At 36.6% G+C, this 13,842-nt stretch overlaps 1 protein-coding gene across 2 annotated transcripts in view; it reads right to left on the reverse strand.

Moving 5' to 3' along the window:
* The window catches only part of NYAP2 (neuronal tyrosine-phosphorylated phosphoinositide-3-kinase adaptor 2), a 239,826-nt gene that overhangs the window by 221,022 nt on the left and 4,962 nt on the right, over window positions 1–13,842 (reverse strand). For both annotated transcript variants that reach the window (XM_036913631.2, XM_036913638.2), the window contains one exon: window positions 9,292–9,529. In XM_036913631.2, the coding sequence (XP_036769526.2) occupies window positions 9,292–9,512 (221 nt within the window). In that variant the 5' untranslated portion in view covers window positions 9,513–9,529. The remainder of the gene's footprint in view (window positions 1–9,291; window positions 9,530–13,842) is intronic.

Genomic DNA, 13,842 nt, shown 5'->3' on the forward strand with positions numbered 1-13,842 from the left:
GGGACTGTTCTCGTTGCCCTAAACTGTAGAGCATCTGAGAGTGTGGATCACGTAACTCTCAGAATCAAGATCACGGACTCCACCTCTACACAAGGGCAGACACCTTTCAGGCAATAGTTCTTTCCCTCTGGTTAATCTACATGCTAACCTACCTCTAAATAAACATTTTAAAAAATATTTTCTTAGATTCAAATGTGTGTATGTGTATAGCTTTTTAGAGTCTTACAGAAGTATTTCAAGTTCTTATGAAATTAATTCAATCACTTACATATCAAGATTATCAAAAATGAACCATGAAATTCTTACAAATAGCAGCCTAATGGACGTCTCAAACTTAACATGTCTAAAGCCTTTCTCACTAAAACCCTTCTTCTGCTGCCCTCCCCATCCCGGTTAATGAGGATGTCATGCTTTTGTATCACTCTCATAAGCCATATCACATGGGTCAGCAAATTCCTTCAACTCTGCCTTCAAAATGTATCTGAAATCTCACCATCTCTCCGCCGACCTCCTCTCCGCCGACCACAGACTCTGGTCCACGCCACCCCCTTCTCTCCTCACAATTGTTTTTTACAGTCTCTCAACTGATGTTCCTGCTTCTGCTCTTGCTGTTCCACATAGCAGCCAGAATGATCCTTCTTTACTTACTCAAGTCAGATAATGGCATGCATCCTCTCAAAACACTAATGATTCCTCATTTCATCTCCACAGAGCGAAAGCCACAGTCCTTACAGTGACCTCCATGCCCTGACAAGATCTGACCCTATCACTTCTGCCCTGATCGTCTGACTCTTTCCACCTCACTCTCTCTGTTAACAGCCGCACTGACCTCCGTGCCGCTCCCCCCACATGCCCGGAATGCTCCCACCTAGGACTTCTTCTCTGGATATTTGTTCTTCCTGGAGATCTATCATCCTGGTGATCCACAGGGTTTCTTTCCCCTCTTAGTTCAGGTCTTTACTCAAATGTGACATCTTTAGTGAGCTGTTCCCTGAACGATCGCTGTAAAATTGCATTCTCCCCACAACCCTAACCCCCGATGCCCTGACTTAGTTTTCTTCATAAACAACTCATCATATTTTAATTTACTGTATACTTAACTCGTTTGTTATTGTCTGTCTCCACCCCACTCCCACCATATTATAAATCCCCTGAGGATAAAAGCATGTTTAATATTTTGTTCACTGCTTTATCTGGAACACCAAGAACAATGCCTGACATATAATGGGTGTTCAGCAAATGTTTAATGAAGAAAACTTATACAAACAAATAGCTATGCAACACATACGAACATCGGCCATATAGGAAATGAAGACGTCTCTTTGGTAATGCTCTTCTTCGTTGCCGTGTGCCCTCATTTCTTCTTCAAACACCGGGATATTCTGAGTGGTATACTCAGCCCCAAATCAGAGGCTACAGTGCAATTTGCTAATTAAAATAATGGATTTTTAAAATGCTGGCCTTTTTATTTTTAAAGCATCTTCCCTGTGTATCTTATTGAAAGTGCTTTTATACTTTATTTTTATAAAAACAAAAAGGGTTTTTTTTTTTTTCCTTTCCTTCCTGGCAGGCTAGTTACATTCACATTCTAGCATGGACATGAATATTCTGTCATGCATTTCCAACTATGAATGTTATTGAGAATAACTTTTAACTAGAGGCATGTGGTTCAAACACAGATTCATTTTAAAAGGGCGCCTTGATTTTCCTTCTATTAATTCATGATTAAAATTAATTTCAAGGTGACCCATAAATTTATAATACAGATGTTTTCTTCAGGCTACCTCACAGTTGGACAGAAACCTTGGAGAGATTTTATTAGCATGCTCAGCCTCAACTCTAGTCGTTTCATTTGTTACATTAGACATCTTCTCTAAGCCGTACTGCATTTTTAGTAGCTTAAAAAATCCCCTGACTCATATAACCTGGCTCCATAATAATTTATTTCCCTTATCTGGATTCTTGAACATTTTACAAAGGCCATCTTTACATAAACATTTAGAATATCTTCTGATAGCCTGATGAGTATAAGAAACAGACCTAGACTGCAAACTATTGCCCAATTAAACAATGCCCATCTCTAAATAATTAATACTACTTCTGCAAGAAAGATTACCTTAAATATTCCAATGGGTTCCTTTTCAATCATTCAGGTCGTGGTAGGTCTGGCGGTTTGTAAAGCCCACTCTTGGCTGCAATTTCCTCAGCATTAGAAGAGCTTAATTCTCATGCTGACAGACTGACCCAGATGGGGTTATGTTCTGAAAGGCCCCTCATTTTGCCAACATCTGTCTATTTATTTCAGATATGGAACAGTCATTGAGCATCTTAAAATATACAGCCAGTGCTCAACCCAGGATATAATTAAAGTTGAAACAACCAAAAGTATAAATAGCTCTCAAAAACTTATATGAGAAGAAGGAGGAAACTTCTTTTAACGTGAGCCACTGAAGGTCCCTCTTTATGTGACTTCTAATCTGTCCTGGCAGTTGATTGAATGAAAAACCTAAAATCTTCTCTATTACAAAATACATTATCATGTGAATTGCTAAAGTTTTATGAATCATCTTAGGCCTGGGGTGACCCTCACTGGAAATAAGAGGCCAGCAGGACAGACACCATTTGGACTTACAAAGTGAGCTGGCACACCAGCCAAAATGTGGTGTACTCAGGCTAAGTGGGGAGAGTTAATATTAATAAGCTAAGTGGTGTCCTAAGAGATATGCTCATTGATATTAACTCTCCCTAGCAGCACTGGAAGGAAACATAGAACACTTTTAATCAATCAATTCATTTAGGATCAGCCTTGCAGATTTTGCTTCTGGCTCAATAAAGACAGTCAGTGAGGGATGGACAAAGCAAATGATTGAATTCTCCCTTATAATCACGTGGTGCTATGAATTAAAATCTCCCCATGAATTTGGTATTGTAACTAAAACTACTCCAATGTCTGGATATCTTGTTTAGCTTTGAAGAAAAGAAAATCTGAATGCATAATTTTAACATAAAAACAAGCAAAACAGCTTGTGGTCCTCTGAAATGATTAATACAAAAGTGATTGGAATTAATCACAAACACAAGAGGAAGCTGAAATTAGAGAGGGTTATTAAGATACTGTCTACTGTTTAATCTCGCTCTCTTATCAACACATTAACCTTGTTTTCTCTGCCTGAGCACTGAGTCCTACAGCAAAATTAGGTCAGAAATTCACATCAGATCAGATCAGCTGATTCATTTCAGCAAGACCCTGACATGCTGCAAATTTGAGTTTCATTCTAGGTAGGAGTCTGGCTGGGGGCTTTTTGGATTTGTTTCCTATGCTCTAACTGTAGGAGCTATAGCTAATTCTAGAGTATTTCTAGAATATTTCTAAATATGCCAAGACAAGCTGTAGCATATTTATAAAAGTTGACACAGTTGTGTTTCTGAACTCTGGTTCGTTTAACTCTCCTCATTTCTCCTGAGCTATGGAGCTTCAACCATCTGTTTTTGATATACAAATAGAGTATTACATTTTTCTACATGCCTATGATTAAAATTTATCCGATGAGATGATGTACTCATGACCAAAGTAGCCATGTGAGCTGCATTGAATAGATAGATCATTCACTAAAATGCACTTCAATAAATGCTCTCTATTTCCATAAAGTTTTCTGCCACAAATCACGAGTATGATTCTAGGAGCTGTACCTACCTAGGGAGGATTTATGTGACTCTTAACATTTCTCTAATAAGAGTTCTCTGTGTAATTATGTCTTTGGGTAGTCATTTAAAATATTAATCAATGAAAAACATTGGTATCATAGCCATTTACTTTTTAGGCAGTGATGTTTTACTAAAGGAAAAGCAAATATTTTCTTTATTTTCATTTTTACTTTTCTTTTTCCCCATGGTCTAAAGGATGGATGATAGTGGTCCTTTGTTTCTCTTTGACTAACAGAAATACTGAAATCTTCAAATATAAACAGTTTCCAAGTATACATACTAATATGTAATTGCATGTATCTTTTAAAGGAGTTGTAAGTAATCTAATTCCATTTCTGACTGTCACTTTTAAAGAGGAAGTATAACCTCATATAGATCCCTTGGGGACCTCCACAGGGAATAGAGAGGTTCCTAATCAACCTAAGTAGTCCTTTGTGTCAGAACCACTTTGCTACAGTCAAGAGCTGTCTTCCAGATTTGCAATGTTTAGAAGACTTTCACTAAGGTAGCATTTGTTTCATTAGAAAAAACTCAACTCTTTCCTACAATAGAAAACATAGAAAGACATGTACTAGGAATACATTATCTTGTTGCTTTTTATTATTATTTTATTTCCTTTGTTGCTTTCAAAATACTGTGGTGAGTAGTAAAATTAGACAGTGTAGGGACTGGTTGCAGAATTCAGAAAGAAAAAAATTCATTTGAAGGGAAGCATCAGACCGAAGCAAGCTCCACATACCAGATGACCTTCTGAATGTCCATCCTTCTCAGTGAATATCCTTACTTGATGTCCTAAACAAGGTGCTACCTGGGAATACTGACCTTCCAAGGTAGGCCTGTGAGCTACTGAAATAATTTTTTCATTCTCCATTAACTTTCCTCCTTTAAGCCTTTCTCTTTCTTCCTCACCAAAGGTTATTTGGGGCTGTTAAGAAAACCACTAATAGTATCACTTTTTATTTATTGAGAGTTTTTTTTGCCCTAAACAAATCTTTTCAGTAAAATCCCATTTGAGAAATAGAAGTGAAGGTACAAAGTCATGCCAGTGACAAGGGGCTCAAGTTAGTTTGAAAAGAAGGTACTGGACTCAGAAAGCCTAAATGACTTAGAACACTGAGCAAGTGACGAGGATATTCTTTTCCTAAGAGCTCATTGTTTTAAGCTTTCCAGCTTCCGCACAAAAGACATTTCAGCACATATGTGATCCAGGAGGTCAATCATATGAAATCCTATTTCCATTTTTTAAGCAATCCTTGGCAGTCTGCACATTTCTGAAATTGCAATTGGCATATTTCACAGAGAATCATCATCAATGTCTTTTCAAGGTCAAATATGCCCCATCTTTAGATTTTCAACATTTATATCCTATACATCAAATCATAGTATATATTTAAGAAAGCATTCAGCAGACATGTTAAAGAATTTTAATTGATTAGGCTGTGTTCATTAGTGTCATGCTGAATTTGCTCTACAACTGGACATAAATTACGCTAAGATATTAAAATATGTGTTAAATTTAGATGTGAATGTTTTGCTCCTGTCGCCACTCCTAGAACCTCAAAATGTCTTTGGGACCAGAATCTTGCTGTGGAGTTTTCAAAAATAATAAAAATCTATTTCCTACTAGGAAAGCTGAAGTAATTACAAAGATGTACTATGAGGAGAAAATAAAAGATAAATTCTCAGAACCCCAGATACTGTTCACCATATGAACAACATAAAATTGAATTTGGACATTATAACGGATACTGAGATGGGACGACTTGAGATATCCTCAGCCAGCCCTGTTGCAAAGTCATGCCAGGCCTTAAATCTTGTGACCAGTCAACACTTGTTTGGTCCCTTTGATGTTTCTCTTTCCAGACCACACACATCCAGAGACTTCCATGTCCTCACATCATACATGGAGCCTGCTTTTGAGAAAGAAAGGCATCTAGCAGCCTCAACAATTTAGGAAAATTTCCTAGTAGTTTGTCCTTTCCAAAGATTTTTTTGCACTTTAAGATTCCAGAAAAACATTGGGGGTGGTGGAGGTGCAGGTGTAAGAAAGAGTAGGAAGTTATAGATAACAAGACACGTAACATCTTCAAACTCTAGCATATGTCACAGCTATGGAAGCAACATTACAGTAGTATTTGGGATGTGATGAACTAGGTTTGGGGCCTTCTTTTGCAGGGTTAGTCATTCGTTCATTCATCTTTCAGTCCTCCACACCCCGGGCAGCCCTTCTCCTAGGATGCTGAGCAGTCCCAGCTACATCTAAGACATCTCAGAGCCCATCCCTTCCCACCTACTCAATGACATAATCACAGTAATCTTTCTTTCCCTCTCCTAAGTCATCATTAACATTTCCCTTTCTATTATATTCATCTGGATCAGCATTTACAGTAAACTCATTTTCTTTCTTCTTAAAGGAAAAAGAAAAACAGAAAAACCACCATTGATCTGACTTCTCCCTTCAGCTCTCCATATTTTTGAAAAAATTTTAACGTCCAAAGTACTCAGTACAGTTTTCTATATTCTGCTTCACCTTCTCTCTTCCCCCTTCTCATGAACATAATCTCTTTGCGTTTTATCCTCAGTCGTCCACCAAAACTGTTCTTGTCAACACCACCAGCATGGTAAAATCATCAATCAATGCTCAGGCTTCACCATGTTTGATTTATCAGGAAAATCTCTCTTCTTCAATCCCTTTTGTCACTTCATTTCATGGCATCACCCTTCTCTGTGGTTCTCTTTTCTCATTGGCTGTGCTTACTGATCTACTGCTCCTGTCATGTTAGCAATTAGATGCCCCAGAGAGCAGTCCTGGGTACTTATATTATCTCTAATTTGGGGTTCTAAGTATCCCCAGCTGGGTTCAGGACTGACATCTATAGACTACAGACTCACAGTTTTATCTCCAGCTTTGATCTCTACCATAAGTCTTAAATCCTGGATCCAACCGACTATCCAGCATTTTCTTCTTTGACATCCAAAAGGGCTCACAAAATTGGCATATCTACACTGAGCTTCAATTTCACCAACATCTAACCTAAACTTGCTTCTCTTCTAGTCTTTACCATTTCATTAAGTGGAAACACCATTCTTTTAGTTGTTCAGGTGATAACAAAACAATACACAACAAACTTGAAAGCCATTTTCAGTTCTCTCTTGCTCAACTCCTTTGTATCAGTTAGAAAATTCTGATGGTACCCATAGTTTCATCATTTTATGCCACCACTAGTGTTACCATCCTAGCCTAAATCACCACCACGTCTCACCTGAATTATTGAAAAAGCTTTCTTTCTGAATTTCTTGCATTTGGCTATACCTCATCCATCTATTTAAACACCCAGAAACCAGAGTAATTCTTACAAAATGTTCAGTTACAACATGTTGCACCCCAGCTCAAAAATCTTCAGTAACATATTTTTTCTCCTTCAGGGTGAAATGCAAGAGCTTGTGCGACTCTACATTACCTGGTGGCCCACTACCAGTCTGAAATCATATCCCCCAAATCTTTGCATTGGTCACCCAACAACCCTTCGTCCTCTTCTGGAAACACATCGAGCTTGCTGTTCCCTCTGTCTGGAATTCTTTTCCCACAGATAGCCATATGGTTCATCACTCTGGAAGTAGGTTTCCAATGTCTCCAATGTCTTTTAATTTAAGAGGACTTCCACTGAGCTCTGTCTTTATCTCCTTTCCACCGCTTTGTTTTACAGTGTTAAAAAGCATTACCACCTGTCATGTATATTCATAGATACTTATTTGTTCAGAGTTGACTTTCCTTCATCTTCCCTCAAAAGTAGTTCCCTTACCAGCAGGAACTGTGGCTCATTGATTGCTCTCCCAGTGAGGTCTAGAGCACTGCCTGGCACTTAGTAAAGTTTCAACATACATTTCTCTAATCAAGTAATACATTGAACAGAAAGTATTTATTGAGTAATAAAAATGCTTTAGATCCTGTTCTAAGAACTGTATAGACAAACAGAGTCATTCTTCTCATGCAACTTACACTGTAGCTTGAGCATCAATAACGATGTCACATGCTGCATGCATTACTTGCTATTCCTGTTCCCCTGCCTTGGACTTCAGATTTCCTTGGGTTTTGATTATCTCCTTTTGAACATTTGAAAATACACTGTCAAAAATAAGGCACTTTTGCTGTCTTAATATCTTTAGTTAGAAACCTTCTTAAGGTTATCAATGAAACAGAGAAGCTGATAGTATAGTGATAAACACACTTCGAGCTCTTAGTAAAGTCTACGGAAACTCTTCTGTGAATGACTGGGTTTATATGCTTGCAGAAAAGAATTTTCTCAAATTTTAATGCCTTGGTCAGGATATTTTCCATTTTAAAGCTGAAATTACTTTAGAAATCATGTGGGCCGTCCTTTTTTTTTGTTTTGAATTTTAGAAAACTCAGACTCATAAAGGTAAAGTAAAATACTCACATACACAAAGAAGTCTTTCCCAGAGAAAAAAATGCCCAATGAAAGGGCATTTAGTGTATCCAAGAAAGGAATCTGTGATACCAACTAAAATTAAGTAGAAATAAACAATATTGTCCCTCAACAATATAATGACAATGACATAAAGATAAATATATTGAATTATGAAAATATTTCTCAAGTATACAATATTGCAAGCATTTTTATCCTTGATAATAGAATAGATTTCCATTTTAACAGTTCAGAATAAAAAGATTGCACTCTTTCAGAATAATCCTTTGCAACAACATACCTATTTTTATGTTCTCACTACTTTCTCTCTGTCTCTACCCACTTCTCATGTAAAGCTTCTGGTCATCAAACATTGGAGTGCAGCAGCCTTACCTAGCCTCTTTATAAGAATAAATAGTTTATCTTAAAAGAATTCTTTTGTTTTCCCTAATACCATAACATTCACAGAGAGATAAGCAAAAGTACTAATGCCAGAATTAGATGAAATATCCACGAACGCTTAGAATAGCTAAATTTTTATTATTCTGTATCCAGCTAATTGATATGGACTAATTTCCTAAATTCTGCTTTTTTGTCCTTAGTAAATGGACTTCTTTGAAGAAACAGAACTCTGCCAAACACAGTATGCCAGTGTCTGTACCCCTGGAAAACACACACACACACACACCCAGGAAACACTGTCACAAACATTCTTTGAAAAATTAAAAGATAAGCAGCCTTCTTTGGACTTCAGTCCTCTAGGAAACTTAGGAAGGAAATGAACTCTCTTACAAGGTAAGAACTATAAACAGCCACCAGTCAAGTTAGGCATTTTAGTCAAACATTGGCTACTAAAGGTATCTGTGCTTTCATCAAGAGATTGTTTGGGGTGACCTTTCATTTACAGGAAGCTGAACCCTTTCCCCATCCCATCTGTACCTCCGTACACATAACACACAGGTGAACAACTTCTGTTCACCAAGGCAAGGGGCCTGTCACTAGGACAGATGTGTTTATGGTATGGCTGAGATGCTATTTCCACTTTAGCTCCTCATGTCTACCTTTGACAAGCCCCTTCCTGACCAGGTGACAGCATCACAGCCTCTTGACAGACACACAGATACCCTTGTGCACTTGGAATACTTTTGTTTAAATTTACCGTTTTATCGTTTCTTCTTGCCTTCGCCGTTTTTCGTTTTTCTCCTTCAAGTAGGCCAGGTTTGTTTCATTTCTCAAGCGATCGTTCTCTCGAGCAATGTCTGATGCGTTCTGAATAACCAAGCCGTCGTAGGCCTTCATCCCCATGTCCTCGATGTACTGGAGGAACGTGTCCAGCGGGTCTTCCTCGGGATTGCAGCTCATCATCTTGGAGGAAATCATGTAGAAAGGAACACCACCTGTGGGATGAGAGCACATGGTTCCTAGGAATGACAGCATTTAAAATCAAGGTGCTGTTTGTTCTCCCTACTCAAACTTGCAATTACAGAGAATCTACCTAGAGAAAATGTCTCATTAGAAATTACAAACTATCAGATTATTTGAAGTAAATATTAAATGAATGTTGCCTGAGTAGCAAACATTGTCCCTCAAAGCAGCAAAATGAGCAGATCAAAGGCCAAAGCTCTTGCACAAAAGGTAATGTGAGGTGCAAATACAGTGTGCAAAAGTGTTGGTTTACATAATTAGAGTCACGATTTTGTGTTAAAAAAATTTTGTGTCCTTATACAAGTGAAACATATCAAATTCAAGCTTCATTTATTTCTAATCCCCATAAAGACATTTCTTCTCAATTTAAAATAAAATGATATAATTATTCAGAACAAATATTTTTACTGTGTATATTTTCCTTACAATTTTAAATTAAAATTTATGAATCTGAACTATTCATGCAAACTATAGCAATAATAAATGAAATACACGCTTCCAATATAATTTGTCTAAGACACCAACCCTTTTGACCTGCCATTATTTTCCAAAACGGTGCTTTATAATGGCTTCCTACTATAATTCAAATAAGGCCACCAGGATGGTGTTAATCCTGGCCAGTCTGGTAAATGAGGCAGTGACAACTCTGATTGTCATTGGTACATGAAGGTTTAAAACCCAAGCCACAGCAAAGATTACTGAGAAACCAAAATCAAATCAAAACAACAAAAGCATAGAACTCTCAACCAATACATATTATGCTCACTTGACAAAAGAATAGATCTTACTTCCTGCTGATGTGAAGATTAAGAAAGTTGATGACTTCAAATAATTTATCACAGAGTACAACAATAGTGAACATATAACAATGTTAGCTAATATCTTAGGAAAAGTACAGAAGGAAGATTGTGTAGAGATGGATGGATGGATGGATAACCAGCAAGTCATGAAAATCAGCACAGCTTGAAGTTGAGGTATCCAGTGAATCACAGAGATCAGTTAGGCCAGGGGACAGAGTAATTGTGCTTTAATCAATTAAAAATAGAACTAAAATTTAAATAGTTGTATACAAGATAAGTATTTTATCCTTCTTGCTTTATAAGGCTTAACACCCTCAGCTGAATATACACTGTGGTATAGGAAACTGGTGTAATTGAGTCAGATGGAAAAATCAAAAGAGAGAGCAATCAATTAACAAGGGAGAAAAAGTTAGCTATTTAAAAATTATAAATTAAATCTTTTACTTTCTTCCCAAGATTCAGAAAGATACTTTTAAAATATCAGCCCAACAGTTTAGTGAAGTCCTAGGCTATCTTTTTGCCACTGTGAATAATTTTCACTCTGATTTTTTTTACAAGTATAACCATGTTCCATAACCTGGATTGTAGCTTTGGGAACTTTACTTCTTATCATAATTTATTAGCATTTCAGCTGCTAGACAGACCCATATGTTATTTGAAGCCCACTCTGAATTTAAGGATTTATTCCCCAATCTGCAAGAAACTGTTGAAACGAGAGAATAGATGGGTTGTTTGTTGACTTGTGATTTTTTGCTGTAAATTTTACTATGTTTGGCTTGGTTTTAAGCCATTAATGGGTTAGCAAACAATATGGCCTTTTAATTCCAAACTATCTAACCTAACTGAATTGTATTCTAATATTAGTCCACAAGAATAGATGCTTAAGTGGTGGACTTATGTAAGAAGAGGAAATTACTGCTACAGACAATTGCAATTTTGGGGAAAAAAATATAAGAATATGATTCTCAGAGAGCTAAAGCATTACCATTACTGGGAATTCACTTTTAGACTTCAGCTAGATGTGCCTGGATACCAAAAAAAGATCCGCATAACTTTTTGACAATTAATTTTAGCATAGTTAAGCAAGTCAAGTCAGTATTACAAGGATTCTAGAAATAATGCCTCAGGATACAAGATGATCACTCCCACTCTGCCCTCGAGCAAAATTTATATTTTCCATTGTGTAAGGCATTACTCAAAGGTTTTTATGTCTTTCCTTAAGTTTTCCTCCCATCTAAATGACATCAGTGATCCTTTCTACAGTTTTATATATTCCCAATATTAACAAGGTTAATTGTGTACCTCTGGAAATTATCTTCCTATAAGGCCTTTGGCTGGAGTTTAATTCATGTTTATTCTGAGAAAATATTAAATAATAATATCATAAAATATTTATATTAAGAATAGGTGTATTATAAGATTTTTCTTTTGAGATGAAAATTTGGGGGATGAAAATCAACCATAAAACCCAGTAAAAATGAGAGTAATAAAAACTGAATGGATGTTTATGAACATGCTTATGTCCTCTAGTTCTAGAGAAGTATTTGATTCAATAAACATTCAATGATGCAAATATTTCTTGAGCACCTTTAATGAACAAGACATTGATAAAGGCAGAATTGTGTCCTTCTAGGTGTTCACATGACAGCATAAGAGCACAATAAATACCAATTACAGTGCAATGTGACAAGGGTGCTGATCGAGGTAGCAGGGGTGGCATTCACCAGTTTGTTATGGTGTATTGTCACCATTTTTGAGGTTGAACAAGAAATACTTTTCAGCAATTCTACCTAATTTTCAAAAATAAAACTAAAAATAAAAAATGGACTTAGATTCTACCAATGTTTAAACATCATTCTTTTCTGCTTTCTTGTCCACATGTAAAAAGGTAGTTTGTAATGGGGGTGGGTGATAAGGATTCGGTCCTGAGGAGAATACTTGAGTTGAGCAGTATGGCCTGAGAATCCCAATGAAAGCCCATCTAGATCTCTGATTTGTGCAGTTTAATTAACTTCTTCAAGTTTCAATTTCCATATTCACAAAATGCATTTCCTTGCAGTATTATAAGATTCAGTTAGAAAATGCATGTAAGTGTTCAGTTAACATGACCATAATTATTAGTTACTAACTCTAGTATCAGATAGTTTTCACAGTTCTTAACTGTGGCCAACATTATGTTCAGTAATAATTCCTTGGTAAATATATTTTAACTTTGAAATATGGGTGAATAGATTGTTAGTGCAATCAACTTTCTTAATCACAGATGAGAAAATAGAAACCCCCAAATCTGTTACAAATTGGCCCACTAACCAAATGCATATAGACCAAACAGTCATTCATTCAGCCCCATTTTCCACATTTGGAAAATAAGGGCTTTGGGACATATGAGCCATGAAGTTCATCATCTTCCTCAAACACTTGGACTCCACTCTTCCAGGCCAAAGGGTGTTTTTCAGGCAACTAGACTATGAATGAACAGATTCATGGCCTCACTAAAGAAAAGGGAACCTTATATTAAGTGTCCACCACATTATAACTGCTACAATTTCCATGAAGTGAGAAACCACAGACAACAATGATCACAAATCCGTTTGTCTTCCAGAAGTTCATTTTATGGCTAGGATCTGTAATGAATAAAGCATGTTCTATACCATGAAAAATGTGACTTCATTTTGACTGTTGGATATTAAATCAAGTTTTTTTCTGGTCCTTGAACAATAATCTTTTATATAAGTATTTTATAAAGGCTTGTCTGGAGCACCTAATTCCTATCTTCAGCATTTTAGAAGACCTAGTTAAGAAGGAAATGAGCCTCTATTGTTCAGATTACATCTTTAGATCTATCACAATAAATAAAAGAGTCTATCTTATTAGACCTCCCATTATTGTTTGGGATATTTGTGACAGCGAGTGGGTGACCTTGAGGGGAACTTTTACATTTCTCTAAACAGCCCTTTTATTTGAAGTAGTATGCTTCTGCAGCCATTTTTGCTCACAACAAATTAGACATTTTAGCCTCTCTCCTCCCCCAACCCCCAATGCCCTGAGAATTGGTTGAAAGCTGGCATCTGTGGTATTTATCCACAAGGCATTTAGTTGGAATGCACAGCATTGATTCAAACAATGCAAGATATGTGTGTGTTTGTGTGGATTCCTTTTCTTGGAGGTTATGGCCAATATTTAAAATTTGTGTCAGGGTTTCTCCTGGGAAAACAGCTAAAAGTACTGAGCTCAGATTCCCCATACAAATCGCAGCTAACTTCACACCATCACTTTACACCTTTCTTCCACAGTTATATTCTATATTGATAAGAAACTCCTTTTGTTTAACTTTTGGATTACTGTATTTAGAATCATTGGCATTCTAATAAAAGCTACATACATTGACTTATATACAACTGGATGGTTAGTTGCTCTGCTTTATTTTATTCTTTCACATTTGTTACTTATTTCCTATTGACCACACCCTTCACAAAGGTTACTTT

Source organism: Manis pentadactyla, chromosome 6 (genome assembly GCF_030020395.1).
Source record: "Manis pentadactyla isolate mManPen7 chromosome 6, mManPen7.hap1, whole genome shotgun sequence".
NCBI classification, from domain to species: Eukaryota; Metazoa; Chordata; class Mammalia; order Pholidota; family Manidae; genus Manis; species Manis pentadactyla.